Genomic DNA, 12,561 nt, shown 5'->3' with positions numbered 1-12,561 from the left:
ATATATATATATAGTTCAACAATTCAAGAGTTGCCATATGAGCAGTTGCATGAACTGTCCCTTGTACTGACAGCTGAGGGCATTACAATGTAAACCACCACTTTTTAACTGAAGCCCCTAAAACAGAACTGTATCAAGGGGTATCTGGGTACCTGGAGACAAAAAGACAAAAATAAATAAAAAATCTGTGCTTTCTCAGAAGGAAAAGTTACTTCCAATTCACACATAACTCTTAAACCACAGCATAAGAAATAACATATGCATCATGTTCCACTTTTTAATAAGTTCCCGTTTTTCCTAGTTTGGCATATTAATAATATATAGTTCTTAAATGGAAACATGTCTTGCCATGTAAGTAACTCCATGGGTTTCCGTGTGACAGAGCAGGACTTTGTTCCACAAGGAATACAAGTGAAACCACCAAGAAAACTCAAGAAGAATTTGTCTGCAACACTTTCAGTGAAGAAGCATCTTCTTGTTCTAAATAAGACGTTAACCAGAAAACTTGATTGCTTGCCTTTTTGAAGTAATTACATCTAACTTTATAACAACTCCCAGAGAATAAATTCTGGTGGCACTTAAAATTAATTCATAGCTTTGAATTGCTAACATGGATTTTTGCTCAGGGAATCTTCAAAAAACCTGAAATGTTGAACCTTAAATTTTAATGCACTGAGGATTCTTTCGAGTGCTTGGAACAGTGCTACTTTCTGACTAGTCTTCTTCGACATAAACAATTCATTTTAGGGTACTTGCAAGGCTGACTGAAACAATCTCAAACCTATTAGCAGTTACTTTTGGGAGCTTCTGAAGAACAGCAAAAGCACTGAACAATGAAAGGTCAAATGCAGTGCCTATCTTTTAACAAAAGGGGAGAAAGAATCAGGATATTATTAACTAATTGATTTATCTCCAGTTCTGCAAATTTGATAGAGAAAACCTTGTGCTCTAATCAGACCTGGTAATGTTCTCCTGAAGACATGGGTGTAATTCTGCATATTGTACTTCAAAGGAGATATGGATCAAGGGAAACCAAAAGGGAGTAATGAGAATCGCCAAATGCCTAGAAAGACTGGTGAAGAAGAGTTCAGAAGCTGGATCATTTAAGGTAGTGGAGGGAGATCTCGGTACACAGATGTTCTCACAATCCCCTGAGGCTGCTGCTGAGAGCAAAACGAGCTGGGGAATCTAGGAGGACAGGCCAAGGAGCAATGGCCTGCAACTGCAGTAAAGAAATTTCCAATTAGTTCTTTGAAGCACCTTTCCAGCTGTTCAACTGCTGGAGTAAAGCTGAGAGGTTTCCTAGAGAGACCACGGGATCTGCACCATCTATTTTAACAACAGGTTACACCTATAGTGACCTTCATGTATTTGACCCTGCTGAGAGGCAAGATGAGGGTGAGAACATCTTGGAATGGTCTTAATTTTCTCTTTTCATCTTATTTTGAGAGCTATCCTCTCCCATCTGTAACTTAAGAATATATAACTTCTTTTCCTTTAGAATGATTTTTTTTTTTCCTGCTGTTCCTGTTTTTTCCCTCTAAACCTAAAGCTCCAGTGGAATCACACGCCGTCACACTCTGCTGTCCTAGGCATGGACATAGCTACACATAGGCTTTGCACTTACAAAGCTGTTTTTAAAGGATATGGTTTTCAATCAAATAGATGCCTTGATTTATCCCCAGGTATCAACTTGAGTTATATCAGTCGGGGTGATTTTCTTTCCTGTACAACAATAGTTACGTTCGTGTGAAGTGATTTTATACTATGACAGTTGTATTCAAATTCAACTGTATCACCAGTAGCTATTTAACTATACATCAAAGACCATATACCATATACTCAGAAGACAGGCAATACCAGAATGAGGGCTGCCACCTTAACTTCACATATTGATTGCACTGTATATAGGTCTTTAATTACACAATGATACTTTTTGTTTTCTTCCAGAGGATTCTTTCCTCAGTTGGCAGAACAGATAACACTTGGGGATTTTAGCAGACTGGTACAGAGAAGAGGACGACTGGTCTTTTTGACATGTTTCTATGTGACAATGACAAATCACTGACAGCTTCCTTTTCCAAATGAGCTCTAATTTCTCAGTTCACTGATCCTTGATTTGAGACATTGAAGTTTGGTCTGCAGAAATTTTAAGTGGTCTCACTTGCAAGCGTAGTCAGGGAAAGATGTGCTTTGAAATGCAAAGTGACACATAATGCTGAGAACTCTGAAAAATCAGGCTCTCGGTATCTCAAATACAATGAATAGTTTTGACGTGCACTTAATTTTATCCTGCATTTCTAACTTCTCATAAAGCAAAAAATGATGGCATGTGCCTATAAATGTAACAGCACTGTGACTTACATTTGAACATACATGTCCATTATTGGATACCTCTAATAGCAGCTTCATAAATCATGTGTGTGTTTGAAAAACAGCTGCATCTTACACCAGAAAGAAAAGTAGTGCATGATTCATCCTAATGCACACTAGAAACAAAGTTTAAAACTGAAAACCCATAATTGGATTTTTTTCTATAATGTGCATGTTTGGTGATGCTGAAAGAGTAAAACAGTAATTCAGAACGAAGTGGAAACCAAAGAACTGCATGCATGCTGGCATGCTCTCTCATGCCAGAGAGAGCATGGCACTGGCAGCAATGTGTGACCACTGCCTACCTGCTCTCCATATTATCTGTGAAACTGGTACCTTCACCACCCCAGTGGTTTAATTTGGAGGATGACATCTTGTATTTGCCAAAGGCTCAGGCCTTCAGTTTTGGTTGTATAAACAGGCAAGATTGCAAATTTCAGTCACCTGTTAAAGGGTCTCTAGCCCAAAGGACTGGAAGGTCTGGTTAAGTACCTGTATGCAAACTCATATAGTACTACCACTATTGCTAGCCAAAACATAACATTGAATTTATAGTTTAAATCATACAGTAGAGTTGCAGATAGTGTCCTTCCCTTCAACTTCTTACCTACAAAGTCCACCTTCCATCACTCTGCATCTCTTATTTTGTTCTCGAGTGTGAAAACAATAGCATTTGATTTTAAAGAAAGAACTGCATGGCTTTGAACTTTTTGTCACAGAAGGAAAAGACTGCTCTACTGTTATATGGAAGTGTAAACAACAGCAAAGCATATTGCCCTCAGTGGTCATCTGTTTAAACTACGGTGACCATGACATTAAAAAGGCTGGTAACTTTGAAATGTTTTATTGGACTTGACACAGAAGATGCAGTCAAAACACCAGGCAAGTGGAGTGGAATAAAAACAATATCAAGTCACTCCCAATGATAGCATGGGGGTGTCATTTAGTCTACTGACACACTGCAAAGAAAAAAAGAGAAAGGAAAATCCTCTATAACACCACATTAGGAGTAGAAAATAGCTGCCATTGTATATGCAATAATTGTTTTTCTGAAAATATTTTTGATCATTAACTGTTTTAAGATCCTGATTATCATGTCTCTCATGAGCTAACACACACATTAGTTTTCAGAGGTGCTCACTGACTTTAGATGATGGCTACAATAGAATAGAGCTGAACAATGCCACAACATATTTTGTATGAGCTCGAAGAGAACTTGTTTTGGGCCATTCCCACTACATCACGGGGAAGGCCAAATTAAATGTTGCAAATGGAGAACAGCACTTGGAAGTCTGAATCCTGTGCTGAGATTATTCACTAAACTGCAGGCCAGGCAGATAAAGGCCATGTTGTACTGGAGCAGAGGTGAATTATTTGGCTTTATGCTAACATGTTATGATAGGAAGTCTCTATTTCTGATGGCGAGGGTCTCATGTAGAGTCTCACAGACAAGAAGGAAGGCAGAGCCTCTGGCACCTTTTGACTTACTAGTGTGACAAGGAGCAGAAACAACCTAAAAGCGCTCATATTTATGTTTCGATTCCGTCTTTCTTGTTAACTTACTTTTCTGGTTTTAAATCCCTGTAAATAATTCCAAGACCATGGAGGTGGTCTAACGCCAAGGCCAGCTCAGCTAAGTAGAACTTGACATCCTCTTCTGTAAACATCACCTACAGAAAAGGAAAAGAAGAACATATCTATTTACCGCAGAGCGGTGGGCTGGCTTGCATTAAACAGACATGCGGAAGGAATTGCTTAACTCAGGAATGCTGGAAGTACCATCATATCAGGTTCAATTTTCCATACTTTGTCCAAGCTCACATGAATGACTCTTACCAAACCTCCCTCATAAAACAAAACCTGATCTGTCAAGTGGTTCTGTTTCATTCATAAAACACGCTAGTCTCATTTGTCTGACTGATCTGCTTAGATGACATAATTTCACAATAATATGAATAAGGTTCTAACTCCCTACCCTTTGAAAATGAATGGTAAAATTGAACATGTTCAGTGCCAGTGCAGCCCTTACTGCTTTCATATCTCTTAATTTGCTAAACCAAATTCCCACAACCAAATTCCCACAAAATAATATGGAGTAACCTCTTTGGGGAAGTGAAATTCTTTCAAGTCAGAGCAGAACACACAGCACAAAGAGACTCAGAGATGGAATTAAAACTCTGCATCGAGGGTTCAGGGAATCTCAGTACAGTTGCCCTAAGCAGTTATGCCCTAAGCACCCAGGGACTGATGAGTTCTAAACTGAAGTCAGTTGTTTGTTTTCTATAGCTGATATGGATACTGTTAACACTAGAAGCTATGGTTTAGGTGGAAATTAACTTGTGTAATGAAAAAAAACTCACTAAGGTCAGAAAAAACTCAGATGGCAAAACACCCCTTTGGTTTAATTTTCATTATCCCAGAAGTTATTAATTTCTCTTTAATTAAAAATTTCAATATGTTAAGTGATAATAATGCAGAAAAATAAGCTGATATATTTAGTACACAACTGTGAAGACTGTGTATGACAGAAGTAAAATGAGTTGGCTCAATACAAATTTACATGTTGCATACAAATGTAAATATCTGCAGTAGAAGGGGGCAAGCTTGTTTTTTAAATGAAGCCTCTGCTCTCAGAAAGGTGTGTTCACAATATGTGAGTGCTCTGAGAAGCTGCAAGAGTCTGAGAGCAAAATGTGAGGATTCAGAGAACAGATGTCACACTATTTAATTAAGAGAATCATTGCAAAGGATAGAAAGAAAAAGGATACACAACAAAAACTGACAAAAAATTAATTCATCTGAACATTAAAATTGCATTAATTACCAAAATAAATTTCAATTATTTATCAGGCTTAAAATAAATAATATAGGCATGAGATTAAATCAATAGAATCAGGGAAAATCTAATCTATACAGAGCTACCTAGTTAAAGTCAGATGTTGCTGAAAGACAGAGCAAGAGACAAGCTTTGCATTCACACGCACTGTAGTATATGAGATCTGACTGAGAGCCCACTGAAATCAATACCATTGGACCAAGTCCGTAATTAACAAATTGCAAGCAGTACAAGTTTTCCCATAATGCCTTCCCTTGGGATACCTTGCCATTGAACAGCTGCAAAGTATAGATAGGCAAAATAAACTGCAAACACTGAAAAAATAAGTACTTAAAAAGACTGTCAAGTTAAGAAGATTAATTCTTGGTAGTGTAAAGTAGAGATGCAAGCAGATTGCATCGGAAAAGCTTTGGGGAAAGTGTGGAGTTTGAAGAGAGTACAAAATCTGAGCTGCTTCTTTCACTTTCAAGGTCCCTGCTTGTGCAGAACCGGGAATTGCCCTCTGTAGGCAGGAATCCCTTTTTCTCTCTTCTGTCATGAAATTGGAGAAGTCCTTGCTAAGGCAGCATGCTGCCTCCCTAATAAAGGGAGCTGATTTCGAAACATCAGCAGAAGGGTGTTTTTATTTTCTTTTCTCTTTTCCCTTGTATTTAAAATAACTGCTGCCATGTACTAAGTACTTACATTATTATCCTTACTCAGCAGTGTAATTAACCTGTTGCTAATGTCTTCTCGCATTAGCAAATAAGCCTCAAAAGCAAATGCTTGGGGTCCCAAGCTGTGGTGCACACAGTGGCCTTTAGGGTGTCACTGAGCCAGGAATCATGTAGCAAAAAAATATAACAGGTAGGAAACTTTGGAATGAAAGTACTCTTTTCATAGCTTTTTAGTCCATCAGTTACCAAATTAAGAAGAGCAAACAGAGCTTCCCCTTAAGATGGCAATTGAAAGGTTCCTATTTTATCTTTACAGATGGTGTGTTAGGTCCCCATATCCCAGACAGAGACCAAGGGCTGGGGACAGCATGTTGGTGACAGAGAACACAGGGATGCAGACAAGACCTTGGGGAGGCAGGTTGCCCTGCCAGAGCCTCCAGTGCTGCCTGCAGGGCCCTCTCTGAGGCTAAATGCAGGAGGATGCACTGCTTGAAGCCACTCAGGCAGGTAGCCTGAGGAGGCATTTGGTAGACACGGGCAAGTGCTAAATGAACTTAGAACACCTGCTGCTGCCACTCTCTACAGGCACTAGCAAGACAGAAGTTTGGAGGGTTTCCTGGCTGCCTTTTTCTTCAGCAACAACATCTCCCCAGGGTGGGAGCTGTGGGGGACAGGGAAGGGATGGGAGGCCAGGGAGGTTATGGAAGCAGCTGCTGTTCCCAGGCAGGCAGGAGGAGAGTTGCAGAAGGCTGTGACAGCCAACCTCCAAGCCCTGGGGTGCTGCGTGGCTCTGACCTGCTCCCAGCAGCTGCTGCAGGAGATGGCTCTTTGCCCTGCTGTCTGCACGCCTGCTGCACAGATCAGCCCCTGACCTAGGGCCATCTCTTCTTTCTGCTGGCAGTGCTTGTCATTTTCCAGCAGTTCTCTGCCTTGGGCAAAATGTATTGAGGATTTATTTCTCAGACTGTTTCTCATCACATCCAAGATATATTTTGTGAACCATGAGTCTGGGGCTACTTTGCTATGGGAATGGATTAACAGAGGTACAGTTTTCTCCAGCTGTGATGCTGACGTGCTATCTGTTGCATTACCTATGGCGTAATTCAAATACAATTAACAAGAACACACGTAAAGCTCTGTTCCACATATACAGCAGGACTATTCTCAAGGCCATTTTTTACTCCCACCAACTTCATTTGAGTTCTGAAAATCAGGACAGTCCTTAATTTCTGAAGTTCAAATCTATCAGCTTACCTCTTTGGAGAGTCTTGTGAAAAGGTCACCTCCACGCAGGAAATCTAGTATTAGATACAACTTTCCCTCTGTTTGAAATGCTGCATTAGAAAAGGATGAAGATGTTGGAAGTTTGAATCAAGATAAAGTCTCCAAAGAACTAATCTTGTTGACTAGCAGTATACCATTCATGCCATTAGCTTCCCTATCATTTCAGTACTTTGAGACAGAAAAATTTAATTTCTCTATAGAACTAAGCAATTGAGCTTAGGCTATGGAAAAAAAAAAAAAAAATCAGCTTAGAGAAACTGATGCATTACTGATATATTATTTTCCATGCTAAGCACATATGAATATTGCTTTCTATTGCACAAAACACCTGGAGTCACTGAGACCTAAGCATAGACAGAAGCTCCCAGGTTTGTGTAAGGGGAGAGCCTGCACTATCCAAAAAGTCCTCAGAAGACCCTTTACAGTAATAATGGGTCTTCTCAGGGAGCTGGTCAGGTAGGGGAAGGCAACTCCAGCAAGAAAACACATTCATATACACACATGTACAAATTCAAACTGGTGTTGATTATTAAAAATTATTTGAATTGAGATTATCTGGTTTTCTAAAGGGTACCTAACAGCAGGTGAGGGGGTTGGCAGATAGTACACTCACCAGCTACCCCACCCGCGTAATCTGTCACGTTAGGCTTTATGCTGAATGTCTGTTGATGGAGGAATGGCTAAAACCCACATATACTGAAATTCTCCTTTAGCATAAATGAAGAATTTCACACAGGTAGTTTTGAAGAATTGGTTAGAGACAGTCATAAGTTCATAGGAGGTATCTGAAATATAATACATCTAGCTATAATTCCCCAGCCAGTTTAGTAACAAATATTAATTATATTTTCTTATAGTTACCATAATGAAGCTTGACTATGAAAGGATGATTCACTTCTGCCAAAATATCTCTTTCCATTTTTGATCGTACCCGATCCCGAACTATAAAGAAAGAACAATAAGAACAGCGACATGTTAAAAGGCAGCAGGGTCACTGGGTACAGTACTGTAACGAGGATCAGGGGATCTGGATTCAACTTCTCACTCTGCTCATGGCTGTGTGGTGTGACCTTTGGCAAATGACACCTCTCTAGTGTCCCCTTTTTCTGCCTGTCTTGTCTGTGCAACGAGTAAGCTCTTCAGAAGGCACCATGTCTTCCCCTGTTGAGAACTGCTCTACACTAAAAGGACTACAGTACTGCAAACAAGAGGAAGGTGATCATGCTTTGTAGAAGAGAATCATAGAATCATTAAGGTTGGAAAGGACCTCAAAGATCATCAAGTTCCAACCCCCCTGCCATGAGCAGGGAACCTGCCACTAGATCAGGTTGCACAAAATCTTGTCCAACATGGCAGGGACAAACCCCCAGGGAGGGGGAATCAACAACCTCCCTGGGCAACCCATTCCAGTTCCTCACCACCCTTATAGTGAATAATTTATTCCCAATATCTAACCTAAATCTCCCTTCTCTCAGTTTAAAACCATTACCTCTTGTCCTATCACTATTTTCTCTGATGAAAAACCCCTCCCCAGCTTTCCTGTAGGCCCTTTCAAGTACTGGAAGGTGCTATAAGGTCTTCCCAGAGCCTTCTCTTCTCTGGGCTGAACAGTCCCAACTCTCTCAGCCTGTCTTCATAGCAGAGGTGCTCCAGGCCTTTGATCATCTTGGTGGTCCTTCTCTGGAGCCTCTCGAACAGGTCTAGGTCTTTCTTGTGCTGAGGGCACCAGAGCTGTACACAGTACTCCAGGTGGGGTCTCACCAGAGCAGAGTAGAGGGGCAAAATCACGTCCCTGGATCTATATTAACATGAAAATGAAAACTACATAAAATGAATAACTCTATCTCCTTTAAGATTAAACAGAATGTACCAGTCCCAGGGCTCACTGTGTTAACCTTGTGCAGATAAACTTTTTGTATTGCTCTGATGCTGGCAGAATTTATGAGCTATCACTGAACAGCACACTCTGAAAGTGATTTATAGAAAATATTTTAAGCTTCCCATAAACCACCCAAACAATCAGTAATAAAGAAAAAAGCTTGATTAAAAAGAGTGAAAAACTATTTTTATGTGTAGAGATAAATTGTTGTGTGACAGTGTTGAGAAAAATACTTTTTGTGGTTAAGATGAATAAAGAGTGAGAGAAAAAATAGTTAAAGAGGTGAGCTGGGTTCAAACTAATCAAGACTGAAACTGAAGATCTCATAGCAAAAACATTTAGCAGAATGTTCAGACATTGAGAAGGACTCAAGTCCCCACAGTATCAGCCCTTGAGCTTACTGATTTGTTCTTCAGCCAATCACAATTTTACTAATTCCATAATGAAAGTATTGAAATGTATTTCTTCTTTCTCTGCTTGACACAATGCCAATATGCTTTTCAGCTGAAAACATCTAGAATGAATGTTATGAAATTATTTTAGGTGGTAAAACCTGACATCTCAGTGGGATTCTGTTATCACTGGCATGTATTGTGGAGCTGCTGAGTCCTCAGAAAACCAAAGTAATGAACATGCCATAATGAAACCACATAGTGTGTTGTTGTACTTGTAAAAGTGATGCACAGAAATAGCTCCTACACAGCTGATCTGAAAGCCTTAAAAAGGACACTTGGATTTCTTGCAATTTTGATGCTTTACTGAGGTCAGCAACGACATAAGCTTTATTAGCTTACTCAACCTAAACCATCTTGTGGAAAAAAAATAAAAAAAGAATGGAATCTCAGAATCTTAATCTTATCTCTTGAGTAAAAATCACACATCATACCCTCAATAAATGTTTAGCCTCAGTGAAGGCAGAGCATGGCTCATGCAGTAGATCAGCAATGCCCCCAGGCTGGAATTCTCCTTGGACAGGTGAGCATTGCTGAATACTCAAAGTGGGACATTTCCCAATAAATTGGTTAGACAGCCTAACACAGCACCTCTCTGCCCTTGCACTGCACAGGCGTGAGAACAGGTGTGCAGAATTGCAGCATGCCCTCCTGTCCCCATCATTTCAACCTCCTCAGAGGTCTTGGCCCACCTGTGCTGCCAGGTGCTTTGCTGAAGCCCTTTGCCCTGTGCCCTGCCTGCTACTGAGGTGGCCACTGCTGTGGTGGTTATTGGCTGTAGATCTGTTGGGAGTGCCTCATCAGGCTTCCCCTCATATGCATACAGGAGGCACAACAACATTACAGAAAAGGCTGTGTCCCCACAGAAGACATCTCATTCTCCAGAGTCATGGCCCCGTATCTGCTCTGAATCTAGTCTCCTCCAAAGCTGCTCTAATCACCACCTTCACAGTGGCTGCCAAAGAAGAAAACTGGAACTTGTCATCAGGATTACAGTTTGGCACGAGCTGTAGACCTGCCCATCTTCCAGCATCAAATACTGCCGGAGGGAAGAAGCTGTATAGACAGATTTTTATGAAGTCCTACCACCTTCTCTAGAAAGGCAAATCCACTTGCTTTCTTCCACTGTCCTTTTCTTACTCTATTATTTTCATATGCCTGGGCTGTGCCTGATTTTAACCTTCAAAGTAGGCTCCCTACAGGTATCTACCTGCTTGCACCAGCTTACTAACAGAGGGCACTCTCAGAGTTAGTTATTGTACCATATGCTGCACATCCATTGTCATGATATTTAATAAACATGTAAGATTAAATTCCTTCTCCTTTCCAGTTTGTTGTTAATCCTGTCACAGCAAGAAGGAAAACTTATTTTCTCTTATGCTAGATACACCTGGAAATAGGAATTCCCCGTAACTTCTGCCCTCTTGTATTTTTCGGACTGGGGCAACATGGTTCTGATATGCATCAGAAAAGGTTTTAAGAAGAGATGGCACTTAAACATAAAATTTCAACAGCATGAGGCTCTGGATCAGTCTGACTTCTCTGTCATCTTCCAAGTATGGTGAATGGGAAGTGCCTCTCCCCTGCACTTCAGAGATTTTTTTTCTAGTGTTCAGTGGCCTCAGTCTGCTTCACTGAGGGAATCTCCCTTCTACTTCTTACATCCTGGAAGTCAGATAATTAGATTAATTTGCTCAAGTGTGATCTGAATTAGTTCTGGCTGCTTACTTAGCCTGCTAGATCCTGTCTATGGAGGCACTCCAGCAGCATGGGGAGAGACAGACAAGGTCTGAATAGCTGCTGCAGTGCCAGGGATGATGAGGCCTGAACATTGAAGATACTTACTTTGATGCAGGTGACCAAGAAAACGTGTCTTTCCTTAGTCTCATTTGGGGATCAGTAAACATGTATCACCATTAATTTCTCAGTTTCCAAAATGACTGGATCTCTCACAAGGACCTGTTTCTGTGGGTGCTTTTCTGAATGAATCCCCTTTCTCTGGTCATCTCACTAAAGTGCTGCAACAACAGTGCTGGAGCTCAGTAGCCTCAGGAAGATGACCAATGGCTCAGTTCAGTACTGCTCAGCACAGGGCTGGGCTTTCCACACACTGGTACCTCCCCCCAGTGCCATGGAACAGCCTCTTTTGCCCATCCATTGGCAATGACAAGGGCTGTACACAAGGGCTCACAGGAAAGTGTAAATAACTCAGCTCACCCATCCTCATTTTGACCACTTGCAGAGGCCTCAATGCAGCACACAGGTGGCTTGGGCAGGTAGTGCTTACACCAGCTGTTTACTTATATGAGTAAAATGTTCAATGGAAACAGTGCTCATCTGCTAAACTCTTGCCCCTTCTAACCAGTATTAAATTTGTATTAAAAGGTGAGGTTCACCACTTATCTTTAAATTATCCATCAGACAGAGGCAGAGAACATAACCTGGAGCAATGAGCTCAAAGTCCTGAAGATTGTTTGCATGATCTTGAACAAATTAGCTATCCCTGAAATAAACCCTGGTGTCATGAGAAAGAAGAGACCAGACTGGTGGAGCCTGTAACAGCAGAGGAAGCATGTGCTACATTGAAATAAAAACAGTTCCCATTTCCAGGTATTAATGTGGTATGAAAGAGAAGTGGAGGCAGCTGAGGTACATGCAAATAAATAGAGCTTATCAACTTCTGTCTGTCTAGTTCTGATCATGAAAGAGGAGGATGTTACTACTTACTTTATCAACACTGATTGTTTAAGGAGGGGTTTTATTTAAGGTATTAATTTTTACTTCTTGGCCTGTTTTCATTTTAATAACCATAAAGTACAGCAGGGAAAAGGGAAAAGTATATTCAGAGCAGCTTCCAAGGAGAAAAAAATGCTTCTTCTAAGTAATAGATGAGCTGTGTATTTTCTGAATAAGAAAGTAAAACTGTAATCCTGCTTCCTTTGAGATTTAAATATGGAAATATAAATTAAATTTCAGCCAATTAACTTCTTGTCCATAGGTGTCACTTAAAAAGTGGATGCATTGCTAGCTATGTATCACTGGTGACATCCCTTGATGTACAAGCAACGACATTGTATCAGT

General features: G+C 40.6%; 1 protein-coding gene across 2 annotated transcripts in view; it reads right to left on the bottom strand.

Moving 5' to 3' along the window:
* Positions 1-12,561, bottom strand: part of RPS6KA2 (ribosomal protein S6 kinase, 90kDa, polypeptide 2) — a 162,987-nt gene that overhangs the window by 58,945 nt on the left and 91,481 nt on the right. For both annotated transcript variants that reach the window (XM_009995651.1, XM_009995652.1), the window contains exons 4-6: positions 8,011-8,091; positions 7,120-7,199; positions 3,937-4,043 (exon numbers count right to left, since the gene is read on the bottom strand). In XM_009995651.1, coding sequence (XP_009993953.1) covers positions 3,937-4,043; positions 7,120-7,199; positions 8,011-8,091 — 268 coding nt within the window. The remainder of the gene's footprint in view (positions 1-3,936; positions 4,044-7,119; positions 7,200-8,010; positions 8,092-12,561) is intronic.

This window comes from Chaetura pelagica, unplaced genomic scaffold, assembly GCF_000747805.2.
Source record: "Chaetura pelagica isolate M959 unplaced genomic scaffold, ChaPel_1.0 scaffold954, whole genome shotgun sequence".
Taxonomy (NCBI): Eukaryota; Metazoa; Chordata; class Aves; order Apodiformes; family Apodidae; genus Chaetura; species Chaetura pelagica.
The sequence above is the reverse complement of the archived record's forward strand: the minus strand, read 5'-3'. Positions and strand labels throughout refer to the sequence as shown.